We start from the raw sequence: 21,821 nt of genomic DNA on the forward strand, positions 1-21,821 counted from the left end.
AGTTATCTCCAACTATAATATCATCCTGTTGCCACACTATGGTCTTTAGTCTTCTCTGCCTACCAGACAGCTTTCTTTGTGCACATCCTTTTACCTGATGATAAAGCATACTGAACATGGGGCTGGAAATGGGGGGGGGGGCTGTTTTCTGTGAATGACTCTCCCTAGGTGGACTAGCAGAACTCACATATAAGTCACTGCAGCTTAGGGAAATGGGAGGACAGGCCCCAGGGTTGCCAGGGGGAACATAACACCATTATATAGTGGCGTTTGCTGCATACTGGGTAGTAATCAAACTAGGGCTGGGCTCCTTGGGAACTTTAACAAAAGCACATGCTATTCCGCAGGACCATCTCAGAGTTCACTGCTGCCGCATGGGTGGAGGTTTAGAAGTTGGGCAGAAAGTCATGACACTGAAGGTAGAAGCTACCATAAAGGGAATATAAAGAAAGGAATTCTTCAGATAGGTTTTTTTTGTCTATGAATACAGAACTTGATATAGTTATATATGTGTATGTATGCATGTATATGTGTGTGTGTATATGAGTAGCATTCATGGATATGAAAGTTATATATGTACATGTAATGTCCATGATATCTGTCTCTATATAAAATGTTTACTTATTTATTTTTTAGACAACATCCCACTATGCTTCACAGGCTGGCTTCACATTCATAATCTTCCTGCCTCAGCTTTCTAAGTAACTGGGATTACAGGCATCTGTGGGTTTTTTTTCTTATTGTTTTATTTTTTCTTATTGTTGTTTTGTTTTGTTGTTGTTTGAAAATAGAGATGTGTAACTTTAAAACAGCTTTCCAGAGCTCAGTACCATGTATAGTTTCTATGGTCCTGTAGCATTTAAGATCTTAAGCTGTTCAATTTTCTGCTTAATTACTTAAGACTGTGTTGGTATACATTATAATGCGAGAGCTCCCTGGATTTGTGTTTCTTAACACTGAGCTAAGATTTAAAAGACACTTTCTCTTGTACAATTATGTCCTTCTGTCCGTTTGCAATAGGATTTGTGTGTATGCGTATGTATAAATGGTACATTTTTATTTACGTGTGTAAGTCTCAGTGAGTGTCTGTCACATGCATGGAGTTGCCTGCAGGGGCAGCAAGGGTACATCAGATCCTCTGGTGCTTATGAACCATCCAATATAAATTCTGGGAACCAAATTTCAGTCCTCTGGAGGAGCAGCTGGTGCTGTTAGCCACAAAGCCGTCTTTCTAGCATCATTTATATGTAGTTTTTAAAAGATCTTTTCACTCAAATATCCTGAGGCTGGCTTCTGAAAATCCGTTTGTACTATCATTCTGAAGTGGCCATGCAAGTTAGATGAGACAATGTGCTGTAACTGGCACATAATCCCTGGCAGGGGTCACTCCAAAAACTTTTTGCCCTCTTCTTAGGCCACCATTATGTATACTGAACGCCAGAGCAGTCAAGGCTCCCACTAGAACTTGTCAGAGTTACAGGATAAGATTTGCTTGCTTGCACTCCCGAGTTGCATGGGTGGCTCCCGTTCCTGCAACCCAGCATAGAGCCTAGGGACAACGTCCCAGCTGCCCTGTACTGCCAGACTGCGTCCCCCAGTTCCTTGTCTAGGTCCCTTGCATACTCTTCTTGTCTAATCCCTTGTTACTATGAGTACGGTCCCTGGACCAGCACCTCAGAAGCTTGTCAGATGCAGGCAGACCTACAAATGAGAGCAAATGTTGATTCTAACAAGATTTCCCTGACAAATGATATGCATCATCCTGTCTGAGAAGACATGTGATTGTTAGTCAAACCTGTTCAACACAACAGAAGACAGATGCATTGCGGCACCTCTAACAATCAGATGACATCATCTCTGGATTCCGGTGCAGATGGATGCGTGTGTGCCCTTTATGTTATATTCCTTCTACCGAGTCAGGAAATGTTCAGTTTGCCCTCTTTGAGCCCAACATGAAGCCCCCTGAATAAAGTCTTCTGCAGAGGGCCCAGGTCACATTCTTCCGGCAGAACTACCTTCATATTTCCAGGAACAGAAAGGGGCCCCCCGCCCCGCTCTGCCTCTCCAGTCATGCCCCACTTGAATGGCTAAGCTGTACCTCGGGTCACCCCGGATGCGTGGCAGATACTTACTGCTGAAAGGGGATAAAATGTTGCTTTTCTTCATCATCCACCTTCCCATGTACAATATCACTAATATCCATCACTAGGAGAGAGACAAATGTCATTAGCAACACTAATGGCTTCCTTCATGCCTCCCTGAGCTGTATAGAAGAGGATGGTATCAGCAAACACAGAATGCCACAAGAAGAAAGGGACCAGGGACCAAGCAACCACTTACTATACCACGCCCAGCAGGGCAACAAGCCAAGAAAGGCTCAGATTTTCTATATCCAACCCTGCAGGACACACCTTCAAAACTCTGCAAGACTCAGTTGCTGTGTTCCTGGAAAACTTAGACATCATCATCATCATTACAATTATTATGATGATTATTGATAAGCCTTTACTGAAAGCCAATGAGAATTAATATTTCTAGCAGGTCTGTCAGAAGATTTAAAGGTCTGGAGAGAAACTCAGGATTTGAAGTGGCCACCTGTGTCTTTGATTTGATATCTACACCAGCTTTAAGAGTATCATAGAACAGACTACCAGCAATTGCCCCCCTCCCCCAACAGACCCACATCCCCGGGAGTGTACTTCAGTAAAGCCAGGCTGTAAGCCTTCACTTTCTCATTTATACAGCTGTGAGGAGCCCCACCTTAAAGAATGGGAAGGGTTAACTTGCTCTTGGTCACAAGTCTTGGTTTTTTTTGTTGTTGTTGTTATCTGTGTTTATTTGCTCTGTTTGTTTTGTTTTGGACCAGCTGGACTTAACCTAGGGCCTAGCACATGCCAGGAAAGCAAGGTACTACCAAGCCCACATCCACACAATTAGTTTTAAGTTTTTAGCAAAACCAGGGCATGAATTAACAATGAGCACTTTAAATCACATAACCATTATGCCCAGCTACAGAGAGGATTAACAAGCAAGCTGCAAAGCAGCTGGCTGATATGAGGCAAGGCCCTGGTAAGAGGGAAAACCATGGTTAATGAATTACAGTCTGGCTGTAAAACACATTAGCAATCCATTTCTCCACATCCCAGATAGTTTGTCTGTAGACAAAAGGAGTGAGGACTGAGAAACACAGTAATGTCCAAAAGAACTCCAAACAATACAGTACACCAGGCCAGGGAATAGTGCTGCCTGGAAGGGGCACACAGTAGGGCATCACATGCAGCTTGCTGTTACCCCTAATAGGACCTGATAAAAAACTGTATCAAAAATGCTGAGAAACCTATTTCTTAGGGTTTCATCATCTCGTGACATGTAACTTTCGTTAATGATCATCATCAGGGTTAAGAACGAATTAGAATTCGTCTTCTCTGCATTCACTACCCAGATACACACAACTCCCCCACTCCCCTGCACGCATACATATACTAACACAGAAAAGGAGAAGGAAGCCTCAACATACATATGCTAACACAGAGAAGAAGACAAAAGCCTCAAGTTTAAGTGTTCGTTTCTTTGGCCTGTTACAAATGGCAGTGACTTCTAATACATCTTTCTTGTGCAGACAAATAAATCTATTGCCATTGCCACGTAGACAGCTAAGTAGACCTGGCTGGGTTCCTTGTATCTTTTGAGATCCTACTTGAATATTTGATAAAGGAGCAATGCTGAGCAAGGTGGGACAGCACTTACCCAGAAGCTTAATACTTGAAAAGCTGGGACAGGAGCATCTCTGTAAGTTCCAAGCCAGCCTGGGCTACAGACTGAAACTGTGTCTCAAAAAGGCAGTAAGAAGCAATGCTGCTTCCCTAGACACCCCTTGAGCAGCAGGTTTCATGGGGACAGTCCCAAAGACATGGCACATGGTCATGTGGGACAGGAGGGCCACCTCCTTATCCACAGAAGCCTCAGGGTTGACTGAAGAACATGGGGTATCTGGCCCTGGTCCCAGGAGCGAATTTTTGACATTTCATTGGTGACTTTCAAAAAGCATTACTAATTCAAATCCTAATAAAAGACCAAATATCTGTTCTTGAAATTTAAGAGGCTACAAAGATAGAGGTATATATGCTCAGCCCAGGGAGTGGCACTATTAGAAGATGTGGCCCTGTTGGAATAGGTGTGGCCTTGTGGGAGTAGGTGTGTCACTGTGGGCGTGGGCTTGAAGACCCTCATCCTAGCTGCCTGGAAGTGAGTATTCTGCTAGAAGCCTTCAGATGAAGATGTAGAACTCTCAGCTTCTCCTGTACCATGCCTGCCTGGATTGAAGATCCAGATCCTAGCGGATCTTGCCCCCAAATCCCTTAATCTGTTATCTCCTAGAACACAGGATTCAGTTTCATTTCACTTCCTGGTGCCCCTTTAATACTTGAAACACATATTTTATATTTTTCCTTTTTAAGCTTGGTAAACTTATTCAAAACATTCTACATGAGCCTTAAAGAGAATAAAGTCTCTGGTGGGCTTTTTTGAGAGTTCCTTTGTCAGTGCAATTAATCTAAGTCTGTTCACCTCAGCCTCAGGCAAATTCTTTAGACAAGGGCAAAAAGTAGCCACATTCTTCAACAAAATACCACAAAAACAGTTTCTAGGCCACATATTGATATTCTCCACTGAAACCTCTTAGGCCAGGTCTGCACAGTTCAAATCACTCTCAGTAACAAAGTCTTCCATATTCCAACCAGGATAGCCCATTAAGCCCCAGTTAAAGCATTCCACTGCTTTTCAAATCCAAAGTTCCCAAATCCACATTCTTCCAAACAAAAGCATGGTCAGGCCTATCACAGCAATACGCCAGTCCCTGGTATCAACTTCTGTCATAGTTAGGGTTTTACTGCTGTAAACAGACACCATGACCAAGGCAATTCATTTAATTGGAGCTGGTTTACAGGTTCAGAGGTTCAGTCCATTATCATTAAGGCACGAACATGGCAGCATCCAGGCAGGCATGGTACAGGAGATGCTGAGAGTTCTACATCTTCATAATAAGGCTGCAAGCAGAATACTGGCTTCCAAGCAGCTAGGATGAGGGTCTTAAAGCCCACACCCACAGGGACACACCTACTCCAACAGGGCCACATCTTCTAATAGTGCCACTCCCGACAATATACAAACCATCACAAGGACTTCTTGGGACATCCTGAGGACTAATTGAAGCTAAGGATTCTCTTTGAAGGCCCTTAGTGATACAAAGTCACCTTTGAGAAAGGAGTCTCCTAAGCATGGAAAACACTTTGCAGTGAGTCAGAGTGCATCAGCAGAGCACCTGCTAGCAAGCAGTCCTACTATGTGTGAAACGTGGTACTGGGCACAAAAGGGAAACACAATCAGTGGCTACACAAGGACATAAGAGTCAAGGCAAGAGAACTGGTCATCCTGGGGCATGAATGGTGTGTGCCTAAGACTAACCACAACAACATGAGCCATTGCTTCCCATCTTTAGGGGCTGCCCTGTTATCTCTGTCTGCCTCCAGCCAGTCAGCCACCTTCTTTTCTCCATCTCTTTTCATTGCTATAAGTGGGGCAAAATATACATTGCATAGAAACTGCCGTCTTAGCCACCGTTAAGTGGTTAAGTGGAAGTAAGTACACTAACCTTATGGAACCATCACCGGCATCCACCACAAGAACTCTCATTTTCTCAGAGGGAACCCTATCCTCAAAAAGCAATTTGCCTCTCTCGTCAAGCCCTGCCAGTCCTATTCAACAGCTTCTGAACCTGACTCTTCTAAGCACCTCATATAAATGAATCCTGCAGCGGTGAGTTTTGTGTCTGTGTGTGTGTGTGTGTGTGTGTGTGTGTGTGTATGGCTTATTGTACTTAGCTCAATGTTCTCAACATTCAGTAATACTGTGGCGTGAGTCAGAAATTCCTTCCCTATTAAGGCAGAATAGAACCTCCTTTCAATAGCTATGCCATATTTATTTATCCATTCATCTACTGATGTATACTCGAGCACATAGTCCCCTTCGGCTCTTGTGAATAATTCCACTGTGAAGGTGGTGTTTTTTTAAGACCTTGCCTTTCAGTTCTTTTGGGAATATACCTAAAATGGGATTTCTCTCGAATATGAGATCAGATGATGGGTCTACATTTAGGTCTTTTAGAAACTGCAGAGAAGGGCGTCCCTAGAAGCGATACCATATTCCTTGGACTCTAGGCTTTCATCATACCTGCTACTCCAAAGGGCCTCCGGAGCCCACAGGTGTGCTTCTTGCCCTCCTTCAGCTCCATGCGGCCCACCCGGACAATCTGGCACACGAGGCTGATGCGTGGCCGGATGAGGTCTGTGCTGCTGAGGTCCTGCAAGCAGAGAACACATGAGAGGCTGGCTGCCCTGTCCTGCCTGGAGCGCACTACCCCATGCCAAACCACCACAATAATGCCTCTCTTTCTGCCCATCTAAGAATTACAGAGAACAGGGAAAATTACTCTCTAATTATTTATAAAACAGTCTTCTTTTCTTCCCTGGTTCCAACTTAGCATTTTAAGATTACATCAGACTTAGTCTAACACCTCTAGGTAGAGAGGTAGGGAGGAGGGCAAGGGGTTATTAACCAAGATGCTCTCTGATGTGTTGGGTCCTTCTGCTTCACATCTTAGTAGAAGACACATCTCAGGGTCAAGTGACATAGAAACTTGCACGATGCTGATGTTCACTGGGCATCCACAGAAGCCTGAAAGGGCTCAGGGTGGCCTTGATCTTGCTAAGTAACTGAGGTTGACCTTGAACTTGCTGCCTTGACAGATCTTGATGCCTTCTCCTCTGTCCTCCTGGGATTACAGGTATCCACCATCCCCCACTCTTCACCCTCAGCTCATCTTCTAAACAATCCCAGAGTCAAGTGTATCCCAGTATGGTTTATGAGGTTCCTTACAGGCCTCCTGAGAGGCCCTTTCCATGAACACTGAATAGCAACAGGGGAGTGTGTGTGTGTGTGTGTGTGTGTGTATGTGTGTGTGTGTAATTGTTCCTATTTGGAGCTGAGGCTCCTGTGTGTGTTCTTAAGGAGGGGCAAATGAGCCAGAAATGAGCTCATATATCTCATTTAGTTAACATCAAAAATAACTTCATTATATCTCAGAACCCTTCAAGGCAACAGCAGCCCCAGCCTTACTGAATCAAAAGCCACTTTTCAAATAATCATTCCAAATCTACGCCCTGTAATTTGCTAGAGACACATCACTGAGACAGCAATATACACCAGCAATCACCTGCCCTGAATCTCTGCTTGAGGTTCTGCAAACCTTCCATTAATAGAAGACAAAGTCACTGGGTGGCCGGTTCTAGAAACCGTAGCGTATTGATATCATTAAATAATACATAGTCGTTTATAAACGAGTCCTGAAGACTATTTAATGACCAAGGAAATGGCCACCACATTTTATTTAATTGAAAAGGCTAGACATGAAATTTACATACTAGATGACCCTCTGGCTGACTGGAGAGAGGGTGTTGGGGGCGGGGGTGGGGGAGGAGGAAAGGAAAAAGCAACTGCAGCTGTGGTAAGTTAAGGCTGATTAAAACGATAAACCAAAGATTTAACCATGCCTGTAAGAACCAGCCACGTGGTCTGACAAACACCATTATTACAGGGAAATCCTTACTTTGTTTCAAAACTGAACAAATACTAAAGTCTTGGGGGGGGGAGGGGGGACATCTATGTCTGCATTTGCAGAGGGTAGAGCCAGGAATGGCTCTGTGTAGGGACAGAGAAGCCTGTGTGTGTCCTGGAGCTGGGAGGCTGACAGAGGGGGGGGCATAGTTAGGTGTCACTAGAGCTTGGGTTTGGGGCTTTCCTTGTCTTAGACTCGGGATAGAGCAGGAAATGAAGCACTTGTGTGGACTGGTAGGAGATGGAGCTCTCTCACTAAAGGAGCTAGGGACCTAGACGTCAAGGTTTCCCAGGTCCCCTGGTGGCCCCAGAGTGTGTCCTTAAAAAGAAAAGTGGGAGAAGCTCAGAAAGTTCAAATATGAGGAAGACAGTTGCCAGGTCCAAACTACAGCCCCATACACTGCCATGCTCCTGAGCTGCAGGTTGCAGCACCCGGCAGGGAAGGGACTGGGTCACATTCACCCTCACTGTGACCTTGGTTTGAAAGCTCTTCTTCCAGTTAGGAATTAGCATAGCTGATGCTCTACAACTTGTCTTACTCAAACGTCTTCTATTTATGTGTTTTGGAGTGCTGGGCACTGAACCTTCGGCCCAGTGCTTACCAAGGAAGTGCCCGTACCACAGTTCTCCATGCCCAGCACTTAACTTAATCAATCTATTTAAAGCACAAGCTTCAAGGCTGGGGAGATGGCTCAGTGTATAAAGTATTTATTTGCCATGAAAGCATGAGAAACTGAGCCCAGGTCCTCAGAACTCCTGTAAAGCCGGGTACTACAGCACACACACCTGCAACCCTCACATTCTCAGGTAAGATGGGAGACAGACACAGGAGACTCTTCAGAACGGCCTTGCATACGCAATGATAAACAGCAACGAGACCCTCATCTTAAAGCAATGTGGGAGGTGAGGACAGTAAAAAAACACCCAAGGCTGTCCCCTAGTCTCTGCACATGAACTATGACACCTGGGAACAACACAGATACAAAAAGCTAAATCCACATATATGCATGTAGCCACAATTAAGGAGGGGGAAAAAGAGGCTGTGAATTTTAAAGAGAGCAAGGAGAGGTTATATGGGAGGGCCACGAAAGAGCAAAGACAAGGGAAGAATAACGTAATTACATTAATCTCAAAAATAAAATAGACAATAAGAAGAGGAAACCATTATCATTATAATAAAATCAATAAATAACTAACTGCAATAAAATTGAGAACAAAAATGAAATAAATAAACGTACAGCTAAAGCGCAGCCTCCCTGCACAAAGCTCTGGCAAAGCCCCTGGTAGCACGTCAGGATTGTCCATGTCGTTCATATTTACTGGCTTGTGTCATTATCGTTGACGGTTGTCTTTTCCACCAGCACAAACGCTGCTCAAGGACACAGTCCCTTTCCCTGTTTTGCTCACAAATGGTCAAGTGTGCACATCAGCATGTGGTACCTACTGTGTGTTCACTAAGTGACTAAATGACTGTGTTACCCCTACTCATTGGACAATGATGACTGTCCTTTCTGCCTTTATGTTTTCCATATATCTAGCACTGTATCCACTGTAAGAAAACATTGAAACAGAAAGTGAGGCCGGGCTGGTGAGATGACTCCATGGATAAAGCCACTTGCTGCCAAGGCTGAGGATCTGAGTTCTATCCCTGGATCCTCCCCAGTGGGGAAAGAACCTACTTCTGCAAATGGGCTTCTGACCGCCACAGCAACACGCCCACACACATGCGCATACAGAGACACAGAAAATAAACGAATGCAGAAACGTCTTATGAAGGAGGCAGGACTCACGGTGAACACTGCTTGCAGGTTATTCAGCTTCTCGATCTCCTTGGGCATCCCGTTACTGCCCCAGCGAATTAGGTAGTTCTCACTAGCAAGAAAAGAAAAGAAATGACTCTTAATCAGAGGCCATCTGGAACAGAGGCTGCTCACAGATACACTTGCAAGGGTCAAAACAAGGGACAGAAGTGTCCCACTGCAAGGCAGGACTGGGGAAGCATGCACACCTTCCCATGGGGCTTCTGCCTTTGGAAGAGTCCCTGCTATGGGGGACATCCTATACAGTGGCAGACACTGCTCACAGTGGCCCAGACATGGGATTTTATAAGATTCTTTTGTCTGGGGTCTTTGTCCTACCTCAACTTTCTTGTATACAAGCTCTGGCTTTGCTAAAGTGAGAGTTTAATTTTAGGGTCAGGCATGGTGGCTCTGAATGGCAATTTTAGCGTGCTGAAGGCTGACTGACATTATTTAAAGCTAGCCTGGGCTATAAAGTAAACTGACCAGTCTGAGATAGTCAGTGAAACCCTGTCTCAAGAGGCCACATTTACAAAACCTTAAATTGGTAAGTCACCCCCAATCCATCCTCCACCATCCACACGTTACCAGCTGAGCTATACCTAGCCCTAGTAACCACCTTTCACTGAAGCTAAACCCCCATTTCCTAAGTTGCTCCATAAAGAGCCATGCTGGGGCTCACCGATATCCTGACTCTTCCTTATAGTCTTGAAACTTTATGTCAACCTTTTTTTTTCCTGAGGAGTTTGGGGGCTCCTGGTTCAGACTTGAGCTGCAAGCAGAATTTTCAAACACACAGCCCCTAACTACCCAGCTGTCGCTGCTGAACCTGCAAAAGGGCATCATCAGTCATCCCCACAGCCCACAGCTGCCATGAGAGGTTACAGTGGGTATAGCACACTCCATGGGCTTGAACAAACATAGAACGATGGGCGGTCACCAATACAGTGTCCTACACTCAGCCGTGAAACCCCACTGTGTTCTTCTCATCTCTGTCCTTCCTCCTGTACGGTCTTCTGAATTCTTCATCCTTGTCCCTCTCCTAAGCAGTTTTATTCATTCCTTTATTGTTCTTCTTGTTTTGTTCGTTGAGACAGGGTTTCTCTGTGTAACCCTGGCTGTCCTCGAATTCACTCTGTAGACCAGGCTGGCTTTGAACTCAAGAGATCTGCCTGCCGCTGCCTTCTGAGTGCTGTGATTAAAGGTGTGCATCACCATGCTTGGCTATTTTATTCACTCTTAAAACTCTACAGATGTGGAATCTGAAGGTGCTCGGTGCCAGAGCCCATGTACAAAGCCTCCAGAGACCAAAGGACTTTATTTTCTATTGTTGGAAGTGACTATACCCACCCTCTACATCTCCCTGTCTCAAACCCAGTGAAGGGCTCCTAGATAGGGCTACGTAAAGACTGTACTTTGCAAGGCCAAGCACAGGTGACAAGGGTCTCCATTACCTGATGAAGGTGGACTGGTCTGGATCATACAGGGCTATGAACAGCTCCGCATCCTCCCCAATGTTACAGACAAAGTTCTTGAAGTTCACATAGAGCCCATAGGTGTGGACAGTACTGAAGATTGCCTGGCCTCTCAAGTCCAGGTTCTGCAAAATGCTCTGAGCCGGAAAACGAGAGAGAAGACTTCAGCAAATAAATGGGGGTGGAAAGTTGGCAAAGAAATCAACCTACAAACAAGGGACAGCTACAACCACCATGGAGAAACACTTGCTGAGAACTGAACAGATGAGGACCAATCATTCCTCAGTCCAACAAACACATCAGCAGCATCAGACAGGCCAAGTGGTCCTGTTCAGGGCCTTGAGGCCAGATAATTCAACAAATGCTTTCCAAGAGGCTAAAGAGATGGCTTGATCTACAAAGTGCTTGCAGTGGAAGAATGAGGACCCCATTCAGATCCCCAACAGTCATGTAAATCCCTACTGAGCAGAGCAGCCCCCCTGTCATTCCAGCCTATGGGATGTAGAGATGGAATCTTGGAACAAGCTGGTTAACTAGACTAACTGCCTTGGGAAGCTCTGGGCTCAAGTGAGAGACCCTGTCTCAGTACGGAAATGGAGTGTGATAGAGGAAGACACCCAATGCCAACATCTGGTCTCCACTTCCATTCACACATACATATTCATGTGGGCCCACACATGTGCAGACAGACATACCTACATGCACACAAACCATGTGCATACACTTGGAAAGCAAACATATGCTGTCTTCGGGTGATAACTCAGTTTTCAGCAGAATTGTGAAGCTTTTGTGTCCTACGATGGGACTCTGGAGGAAGCTTAAAAACACAAACACTTGACCCACTACCCAACTTTACAGGAAACAAAGGTTTCACAGAAGGCTTTGCCCTTGGGTGTGGTTGTCACATATTGTCATGACTGCACCCCTGAAAGCAAAAGCATCACAGAGACACATCTTTCTGCATCTAAACAGACAAAATGTCAACATGACAGGAGCGCAGTGGTCAGAGGATGCCGACCCATTTGTTCTTTTTCTGATTTTCTTTACCTTTCTAAGTTTTCTTTACTTTCCAAACTTCCCAAACATGATATTTAAAAAGTGTTTTATTTCGGAAATCATAATATTTATACCAAATACAGAGGGTTATAGTATAAAAAGTCCTTCCTTTTACCCAGTTCTCTTTCCCAGGGGCAGCTTTATTTATTTATTTATTTGTTTATTTATTTATTTATATCTATTTTATGTGTGTTATGAGTGTTTTGACTGCCTGTGCGTCTATGTACCATGTGCATGCCTGGTACCTCCTGAGGTCAGAGGAAGACACAGATCCCTTGGAACTGCAGTTATGACTAGCGGTGACGCATTATGTAGGTGCTGGGAATTGAACTCAGGTCCAGAGAAAAGTTTTAATGGCTAGTTCATTACCAGCCATTCCAGTTACTTTGTGTATAAGCAAGCACTGAAGTGTGTACACCCTTTTGAAGGCATTTTTAATACAAATACCATTTTACACAAATAGCTCTGCCATCTTTCTACACACACACATACTTTTGTTCACTTTCCAAAGGAGAAGACACACACTGGCCTCATTCTTTCTGCCCACTTTTAAACAAGGCCACACGTGATTCTTCTAGGCATTGCTATTCTTATTCTCTATTACTCATTTTTGGCATTAAAAACAAAAGCAAAGAATGAAGTCCTAGCAGCCTGCCCTGCAGCCTGGAGGAAGCATACCTTCTCCTCTTGGATCTTTTCCTCTATCCTTTTAGAAGCCACTTCATGGGCCCTGAATAGGGCGACAGTGCTGGTCTCATCTGGATCTAAAATGTTTCCATTGTCGTCCCGCACAACCAGATCCAGTCCAAGCATTCTGGAGAGAAAGGAGATGGTAAGTAGCTCTTCCCTCCACTGCTAGGCTCTTTATAGATGAACCTGTATCAGAAAGCCCAGGGGACCCAGGAGAAAAGGGCAGGGGCTGGGCACAGCCCAGGAGTTTCCTCCTTTCAACCTCTATTTCCTTTCTACATAGCAATCATGCTGTGTAGCTTAGTGGGCCACCTAGCCAAACCTGTGTGCAAGTGCCAAGGAAATCGGCCCAAAATAAGAACAGGAAAACTGGCATTGATTGTGACCAAAGCCCTCTTTGCAGTGATTCCCTGCCTGTCTCCTGTGGTCTGGCATGGCAATAACCACAGAGCCATGCACCATCCTTCAGAGGCCTCCCTTGGCACCCTTACTTAATACTGTCTGTAAACCCTGGTGGCTACCCGCTCAAAATCCATCTCTATGCTGGCTCTGCAGTCATTCATTCACGCTATAGTCTGAACCTGAGCTTCAATTGCCGCTCTCTTGGACCCCTTCACGTTACCGTAGGAACTTGATCAAGATAACGACAGTAAAGTAGCTATAGAACTTCACATACAGTAAGCACCAGTAAATGTTTGCTCCGACTGCAGAGAATGGTACGAGAAAACTGGCAAGGAGAGTTCTCAGGGCTGCATGGCAAGAGCAGAGACAACCACACCCTTCTCCAAAGGCGTTTGTGTCCAATGGGGACAGAAGTAGGAAGAGCTATGCTTAGTTCCAAGAAGTCAGAGGGACTGGTGAAACAAAAATATCTGCTCAGCCCTCAGCCTACATTCAAGGCACCTGCACAGAGCAGTTACTCAAGAGATAACAACCAGAGCTACCAAGTCCTCGGGAAGAAAGCAAAGATGCCTCAATTCCCTCCACCCTGTTCTACAGCAACTCTGGATGAGAGATCTGCACTGGCAGCTTCCTTCCCAGGGCAGCCAGACCCACAGGCCACCCAGACCTGTGAGAGACAGCATGCTGGCAGAGCTGGGTCACGGATGTACTGATAGAACGCCTCAGTTTCCTGAGCTGCGCCCAAGGACAGCTGTGGGGAAGGCTGGCATGTTTGCCATGTGAAGACATTAACATGTTATGCCAGGCCTTGGGGGACCTCCAGGACAATGTTACTGTGTCAAGATCATAAAAGGACAGAGCCTCGTCCTACCTCAGCTGGCTTTACAAAAAGTCCCAAGACCCTGCATGAGAAGCTGTGTACCTGCAGCAGTTACCGTCATCCAGTGTCTACATCATTTACTTTTCTTGCTTTTATGAAACAAACGACAAAAAAAAAAAAAACCAAACAAACAAACAAAAAACTGACAAAAACAACTTAAGGGAAGAAAACCTTATTCTGGTTCACAGCTCAAGGAATGGAAGAGCGGAGGGCCTGAGATAGCCCATCACAGGGTCTGAGATAGCCCATCACAGTAAATCTTCACTTAGAACCAGGCATATGATGGTACTTAGCAGCTAGGTCTTCTTCAGCCCCAGACTCCACAGAGTGATCCTGCCTCCCATTCAAGGTGGCCCTCCTCTCCTCAGTTAATCTAATCTAGAAACCCCCTCACAGACATGCCCAGTAGTTTATCTCCTAGAGGATTTCACATCCACTCTAGGAGACATCAACATTAACCATCACGGAGGTCAACAGGGTAGAGGATCCACACCTCAGCTGAAAGAGAGTCAGACCCAGAGCCAGGGAGCCAGGGCCTGTGCTCAAGTTAATGGTTTCTCATTGCCTTTGTGGGCTGGAGGGATGGCTTACCATATCAGGGAATCTGAACTGTCCCATTGCCAAGAATGGGCCCAATGCCAGTTAGGAGAGGATGGGGCAAAAGAAAATGGTGTCTGACGGCAAAAATCCATCACTGGAATAAAAACGTAGTCTCAGACATCTGAAAGGACCATCCCTATGTGCCTGATCACTCCTGACTTCTCTGCCAATGGAGAAGCTTGGGCAGAAAACCCATTTTCCCTATTCTTGTGTCAGTCAATGGGATCAGAGGACCAACATGGCACCTGACCTAAGAAGGGAACTGTGATAATTTTAATGAAATTGTGTATTTTCTAAGATACAAAGACAGTAAGTAGTAAGCATTGTTATTTGTCAACTCTAAGATCAAACATTTGCTGTGAGAATAGGGGGCTGCAGAGACATGGGGAAGACAGGGAAACACCCCTACATGATCATGTGACTGAACACTTGTAGATGGTGGCACTGTTTCTGAGAGCTTGCGAAAGCTTCAGGATGTAGTTTAGCTGATAAACATGGGCTAGTTAGTAGGGATGGGCCTCTGATTCTAGTCTGGTGCACTCTGCTTTCCTGCGTGCTGGGTAAAGGAGCTCCATCATAGCATCCTGCCACCATCTCATGGGCAGGAACTGCTCTGCAATGCCGTCCCCATTGCGACAAACTCTATTCTCTAGCCAAAGTAAATCATTCCTCCCTCTAGCTGCTTCTTCTATCCAGTACTTGGCCACATACAAGAAGGACCTTGGACTCCCCAAGAGTCACTGATACAGGGAAGGAAGTAGTTAATTGACATAGTTGTATAGGAAGAATAATCTCTAATTTCCTGCTGCACGGTAGCATAACTGTGGTTGGCAAAAATTAACTTTATATGTAAAAATATCTAGTAAAGATGATTTAAATGCGCTTAACATAAGAAATGAAGATTGCCTAAGTGATGTGAATGCTATTGAGCCTCATTAATCATCCTTACATATAAGTGCTATATGCATGTGCCCTGTAAATTATGTATAATGTGTAAGAACTTCATTTATTTTCTGTCTTGATTTTTAGACAGAGTCTCATATAGCCAACTATCCTGGCCTTGAACTTACTATGAAGTCATACATCCTTAACCAGAACTTCTGATCCTCCTGCCTCTATCTGTAAAGTCCTGGGATCAGAGCTCCCACACCAATTTATATAGTGCTGGGCTTTGTGCAAGCTCAGCAAATACTCCACCAACTGGTCTACCTCCTCAACCCTCCATTTGAAACCATTTAAAGGATTTTCTTTTGAAGTTTCTGTGAATACTATCTAGTGTGAAGGTGCCAGTCATTCTCCACATCCTCAGTGCAAGATGGTCTTGGATTACCTGTTCCCATGATCGATTTTGGCTGTGACCTTCTTCTTCAGCTCTGCAAGTTCATCCTTGGGAAGTGTCCCAGATAGGATCTGGGAACGCCACTCGATCAGACTGTATGTCATTTGCTGCAGCTGGCGGAATAGTGTGACCTTGTTGTTCTAAAATGGCAAAGGGGAGAAAAAAAGGACAGAGAGAACCATAAAGATGCAATGAAGAGAAGGCATCTATCTTCACACACTCTGTCTACAGGGAGCTCCTTACTCGTGAGGTCACGCACAGTAAGCTGCACACTTGAGGCACATTTTCATGCTGATAAGCTTTTCTAAGCTATTCCTAATTTATCCCAGACACAACTCTAAAAATGGGTAAAGAGTTACAGATGGACCCTAAATTATAATAAACCCATGGAATCATGAACAAGTCCTAACATCCTGACCATATCCCTTCCTCTGTTTAAAGCCCTTTAGACATTCCCACCATAAGAGGGGTCCATGGTAAGTCCTTTAGTGGCTGGTCTGAACCACGCTCCCACCTATATATTTCACGTCACTGTTCATCACAGAATCGCTATGCTTCCTTCATGCCCAACAGCGGTCACTCCTTCAAGAGTTCCAGAGCCTATCATGGTTTCCTCCCCACACAGCCGCACTGCCCTCCTCCTTTCAAACCTCTTTTGTGTGTACACGTTCATATGTGGGGGTGTATGTACACATGTGTGTGTATACACAAGTGGGGTCAACATCAGAGATCTCTCATATTTGCTTTTCACCTGTTTGTTTGAAACAGAGTCTCTGGCTGAGCCTGGAACTCAGTGATTTAGGTAGACTGGCTGGTCCACAAGCCCTAGGGATCTGCTGGTCTCCACCTCCCTGCTGTTTACCATCATGTCCAGCTTTTATGTGGCTGGCTGCAATCTGAAATCAGGTCCTCTACTTGCAGGGCAGGCACTTTATCCACTGCACCATCTCCTCAGCCTTACCAGGTTACCTAATTCTAACTGCAGTCTCAACTGAGAAGACTTAGCCTGTGAGTTTGCCATGCCCTCCGCTGATTGGAATTTATAACCCACACCAGCGTTCAGAACCCTGGAAGACTGCCCTGGCTAGCTCTCTCCCGGCCAGCTTTCTCATTCCTTTTGTGTCTGTGCCTGCAAAAGACACTGGAGGGTGAATTGCAAATGGAGAAATAACTAATTCAGAGATATGGAATATTGGAAAATATAACTTTAAATTTTATTTTATTTTAATCTCTATTCCTGTCAGCAGATGGACACTGAACTGTTACTCTGGGCATTACTAGTAACTCAATGAACTGAACTAAAGCAAAGTTACAACCAAATTATCATTTGTAGCTCAATCATTTATTTATTTATTTATTTACTTATTTGGTTTCTGAGACAGGGTTTCTCTGTGTATCTCTGGCTGTCCTGGAACTCGCTCTGTAGACCAGACTGGCCTCGAACTCAGAAATCCGCCTGCCTCTGCCTCCCAAGTGCTGGGATTAAAGGCGTGCGCCACCACTGCCCGGCTGTAGCTCAATCATTTTGAGAGTCAAATGCTTGATGTCTGAGCCCTCACCACCTCTGTTCTAAATGGTTAACTCGATCATTATGTACTCTTAAACCCATCAGCCAGTGAGAATGAGCTGGAAATACAGTTCTTGTCCTGGACAGTCCAGCATTCTAGACGGGGAGGAAAGGAGTAAGCGGACACACGAAAGTATCCGTTTATCATGTACTATGTTACTGTTTTCCCTAGCAGCACTAGAATTGAACTTGGGGCCTAGAAAAGTACTCTTAGTGCTGAGCTAGCTACAGCCATGCTTATGCAATTATATCTATACACACAAGATAACCTCAGATCATGAAAAGTAAGAAAGAGGAAATAATTGAAAGACAAAATTGAACAAACTAGATACAGTGATGCACACCTTTAACCCCAGCACTTGGGAAATGGAAGAGAGAATAACTCTTGTGAGTTCAAGGCCAGGCTCGACTACACAGGGAGACCCTGTTTCTAAAGACAAAGTGCAATATATACACATGATGGAGGGGGACATCTTAGACAACCAGGAAAAGTATACATATATGAAATGAATCAAATAAAAATGTGTACAGTACTGCTCATTACTTATGGCCTGGGATGCTAATGTTTCCTTGTTTGTAGGTAAAAGTCATGATACTGTTATAGGACTTCTGAGGTTCATTTACAACTCACTGGTTGTGTGTCAACTATTTAAGCGCTCAATAAATGTCTAAGCCATTACAACCTTGGTTCTACTGCTCCTTTAGATAGAGAAGACATAGGCAGGCAGACAGACAGACAGACAGACAGACAAGAGAGGTGAAAGAGCAAGGGTATGTTCTAATGGCTGCCACTGTTTCCCTCTGGTTGGTCGTCTCTAACAACTCCAGGAACAGACAACAGGCAAAGACAACAACCAGAACAGAGCTGAAACCATCCAAGGTATTCCTGAACAAAGCATAGGTCTAGAGGGAAGAGGCCAGAGCCTATGGGTGTGGCAGCAAGGATAAGATTAGTAACTTTTGATAGAAATTCTAAACAAATTCAAAGTTCTCGGGAACACAAAGGAGAGGGAAGAGGTGCCCATTCCTCAGAGTTCTCCAGGGGCTGTATTTACACTGCGGGTCTGCAGCGCAAGTCAAGAGGCAATTCCTGTTCCAAACCAGGAAGATATTTACACCTCTGTGCAATCTCCAGAGCCAGGCCTTAGGAAAGCACAAAGAAATATTTAAAGATCGTGTATTCAATCAGCTAGGTAAAACCTCTGCCTTTCTAGTTCAACTCTGCATAGAATGTCCCCATTCCATTGTCTTATAAACTGAGGAGGGGAGGGGAAGGGATTAAATCTACAGACTTTGCCTTTCAGAACTGCTAGACAGTAAAGAGATATTTTTTCCTTTCCTATGACTCCTCTACTCCTGTAGTTTTTAGCATCTTCTGGCTATAATTAAGGTATTAATTTCCATACTCTGAAACAAGAAAGGGTTCAAGGGGCCCAGGGAATCCTTAGCATGAGGTGGTGCTTTGTTTGGGGTCCATGTTCACAAGTTCTTGGTCTCAATTATATCAGACATTATCCGAGGCAATTTAATTACTGCCTGTCCATATCAGCCTTGTTCGACAAGTCCTTCCCCCAAAGAAGGATGAAGACAGCCATTATTCTCCTGCTCGCGGTGCCAAGTTCATTCTCAATAGACAAGCTGGAACAGGCCAAAGGCAGTGAGCTCCCCCACTTACTTCAAGGAGGTGGGCTTTGTTCTGACTGCTCTGAGCTAAACTGTCTACATCCTAGATGCCTCTCTCAACTCCTCTGCCACCTCATGCATTTTGGGGACTAAGCATGTGAGCGCAAAGGAAGATCCAGCACTCCCAAGTAGAGTGGGTCTGTTATATTCTTCTGTGCCTCTCCAGTTGCCCTCTTCAGTGGTTTGCATTATAGCTTGTTTTCCCCAAGGGGTCCAGTGCTGGAGGCATGGTCTGCAGAACCATGAAGTCAGCAACTTTATGAGTGGCTCAGGAGGAGATAATTAAACCACAGAGGATGTGGCCCAGTGAAGGGGATTGAAGTTGACCTCCTGGACTAAGCTAATTCATTTTCTAAAAAACAAAACAAAACAAAGCAAAACACCCAATTTATTCTTTGATACCTTCATACACATATACGGTACATCTCAACATTTCTCCAGTCCCCTTCGCACCTTCATGATTTTTGGTGATTTGTAAACCCACCTAGTCTAGGTAACACAGCTTGCTGAGCAGTGCTCTTGGCTTGATCTTGTATAGGTTTGAGACAAGTAGCCACAGCTGCTGTGAGTCCATGAGTGCCATAGCACATCCAGAAGAGGGCATTTCAAATACTCCTCTCTACCATTCTTAGATTCTCTCTGCCCCCTTTAACAAGATGATATTCCCTGATCATTGATGGCAATGGGAGTAGGGGGCGGGTGTGTGTGTGTGATATAGTATAGATAAGAGTATAGGACAGTATAAACTTATAGACAGATATAAATCTATACTAAATATAGATGTCTCATTTAGGCTGAGCTCTCAATGGCCGCCTACTCTCGGCTCTTTGACTAATTAACGACTACTGCAGACGGCAGCTCTCTAGCTAAGGCGGGGAACTGTATGCTCACTCTCAATAGAGCTGTTAGGAGAGACTGCGGACCTGGACCCCTAATCACTCCTGCCTCACCCTGGGAGGGACCCTCCTTGCACACAATCCTGTCATGAAGTAGTAGTCTTCCTTATATGACTGGGCAACAGGGATAAACAGATCCAGCTGTCTGATCCTGAACATTTGGTTTCCAAAGCTGGGAGCAAAGCAAACCTTTCCTCTTTATGCAGCAACTGAGTTCAAGTGTTTTGTGCTAGGAGCAGGAAATGGACTAAAAGACCCTCCTTCCTGGCCTCTGGTTCCTACAGCCTACATAGCCCAGGCCTGCCCTTTGCAGACCTTTCCTCCACTATCTCTAGTCTTCCTTTCACCAGGTTAGTCTTTTCTGCATTATCAGCCATTGTCACATTAGATAACTTCTTTGACCTTCTCTGAAAAAGTCAGCACAATCCTGGGGTACAGTAGGAACCTGGGAACAAATCTGATGTTTGCTTAAATTTTTAAAAGAACAAACCTGGTTTGAATTTCAGTGAAGAACGGTTGGTCACCCCCACAGAACATACCCCAGATACTATTTTCTACCAGACGGTATTGATATCCCTTTATTTCACTTGGTGTATTTGTTATCCAGACGTTTATCTTTGTTTTCCTTCTTTGTTAAAATTTCTGGAGATTTAAAACAAAGTCACAAGAAAAGACAGCTTTGCCTCCCATAGTGACAGGAATGTAGAAGTCACCCAAGGAGTGTTTCAGAAATTTGGAGGCTGTTCAGATCATGACTTTGATTGATTGGGTGACAGGGGGGAAAGAAAAAGAAGGCGAAGGCTAAGGGGAAGGTGAAGGCGAAGGCAGAGGCGGAGGTGGGGGTGGAGAAGGAGGAGGAGGAGGAGGAGAAGGAGGAGAAGGAGGAGAAGGAGGAGGAGGAGAAGGAGGAGAAGGAGGAGGAGAAGGCGAAGGAGAAGGAGGAGGAGGAGAAGAAGGAGGAGGAGGAGAAAGCAAAGGAGAAGGAAGAGGAGGAGAAGAAGAAGGAGAAGGAGGAGGAGGAGGAGAAAGCAAAGGAGAAGGAGGAAGAAAAGAAGGAGGAGGAGGAGAAGGAGGAGGAGAAGAAGGAGGAGAAAGCAAAGGAGAAGGAGGAGGAGAAGAAGGAGGAGAAAGCAAAGGAGGAGGAGGAGGAGAAAGGAAAGGCAAAGGAGAAGGCGAAGGAGAAGGTGAAAGAAGAGGAGGAGAAGGAAGAGAAGAAGGAGGAGGAGGAGGAGGAGGAGAAAGAAGAGAAGGAGATAGAGATTGTGCTCACCTCTTCTTCCATGGTTTTTTATAATTTAGAAGGAAAAGGAGAACATATGGGAACTTGGCTTCTGTTTCTAATTCTATCATTAATTTGCTATGTGACTTTGGGCAAAGATCCCTGCCTAAAGACATCTTCCAGTCTATGACGGAGCTGTTCAACGCAATTAATCCTACAAAAAAACTTCCTGATTGGCTGCTTCTGGCTGTCTCAGTTCTTTGCCTTGTTCTGCATAGACTCAGTAGGAATTATACAAATGTTCCCTGAGGATGGAGCTCTACAATAATCTCAGAAAGTCTTCCCTGTAGCCGTTAACTCCTGGGTCCAGAATGGGTGACACCTGACAATCCAGCCACACTTCCTACTCATCCTTACTTCCTCTTCCAACCCCGGAAAAGCTCTGCCTGCCTGGCAAAGGCTTGATTTTTTTTTTTTTTTTTTAAGGAAGACATTCCAGCATCTCCATGTCACATCCTGTTTCTTGACAAAGCCATATGGAAGC

At 44.9% G+C, this 21,821-nt stretch overlaps 1 protein-coding gene across 2 annotated transcripts in view; it reads right to left on the minus strand.

Moving 5' to 3' along the window:
- Window positions 1–21,821, minus strand: part of Dock5 (dedicator of cytokinesis 5) — a 181,645-nt gene that overhangs the window by 78,158 nt on the left and 81,666 nt on the right. For both annotated transcript variants that reach the window (NM_177780.3, XM_011245170.2), the window contains exons 6-11: window positions 15,904–16,052; window positions 12,680–12,815; window positions 10,925–11,082; window positions 9,462–9,543; window positions 6,229–6,358; window positions 2,133–2,205 (exon numbers count right to left, since the gene is read on the minus strand). In NM_177780.3, coding sequence (NP_808448.2) covers window positions 2,133–2,205; window positions 6,229–6,358; window positions 9,462–9,543; window positions 10,925–11,082; window positions 12,680–12,815; window positions 15,904–16,052 — 728 coding nt within the window. The remainder of the gene's footprint in view (window positions 1–2,132; window positions 2,206–6,228; window positions 6,359–9,461; window positions 9,544–10,924; window positions 11,083–12,679; window positions 12,816–15,903; window positions 16,053–21,821) is intronic.

Source organism: Mus musculus, chromosome 14, assembly GCF_000001635.26.
Source record: "Mus musculus strain C57BL/6J chromosome 14, GRCm38.p6 C57BL/6J".
Taxonomy (NCBI): domain Eukaryota; kingdom Metazoa; phylum Chordata; class Mammalia; order Rodentia; family Muridae; genus Mus; species Mus musculus.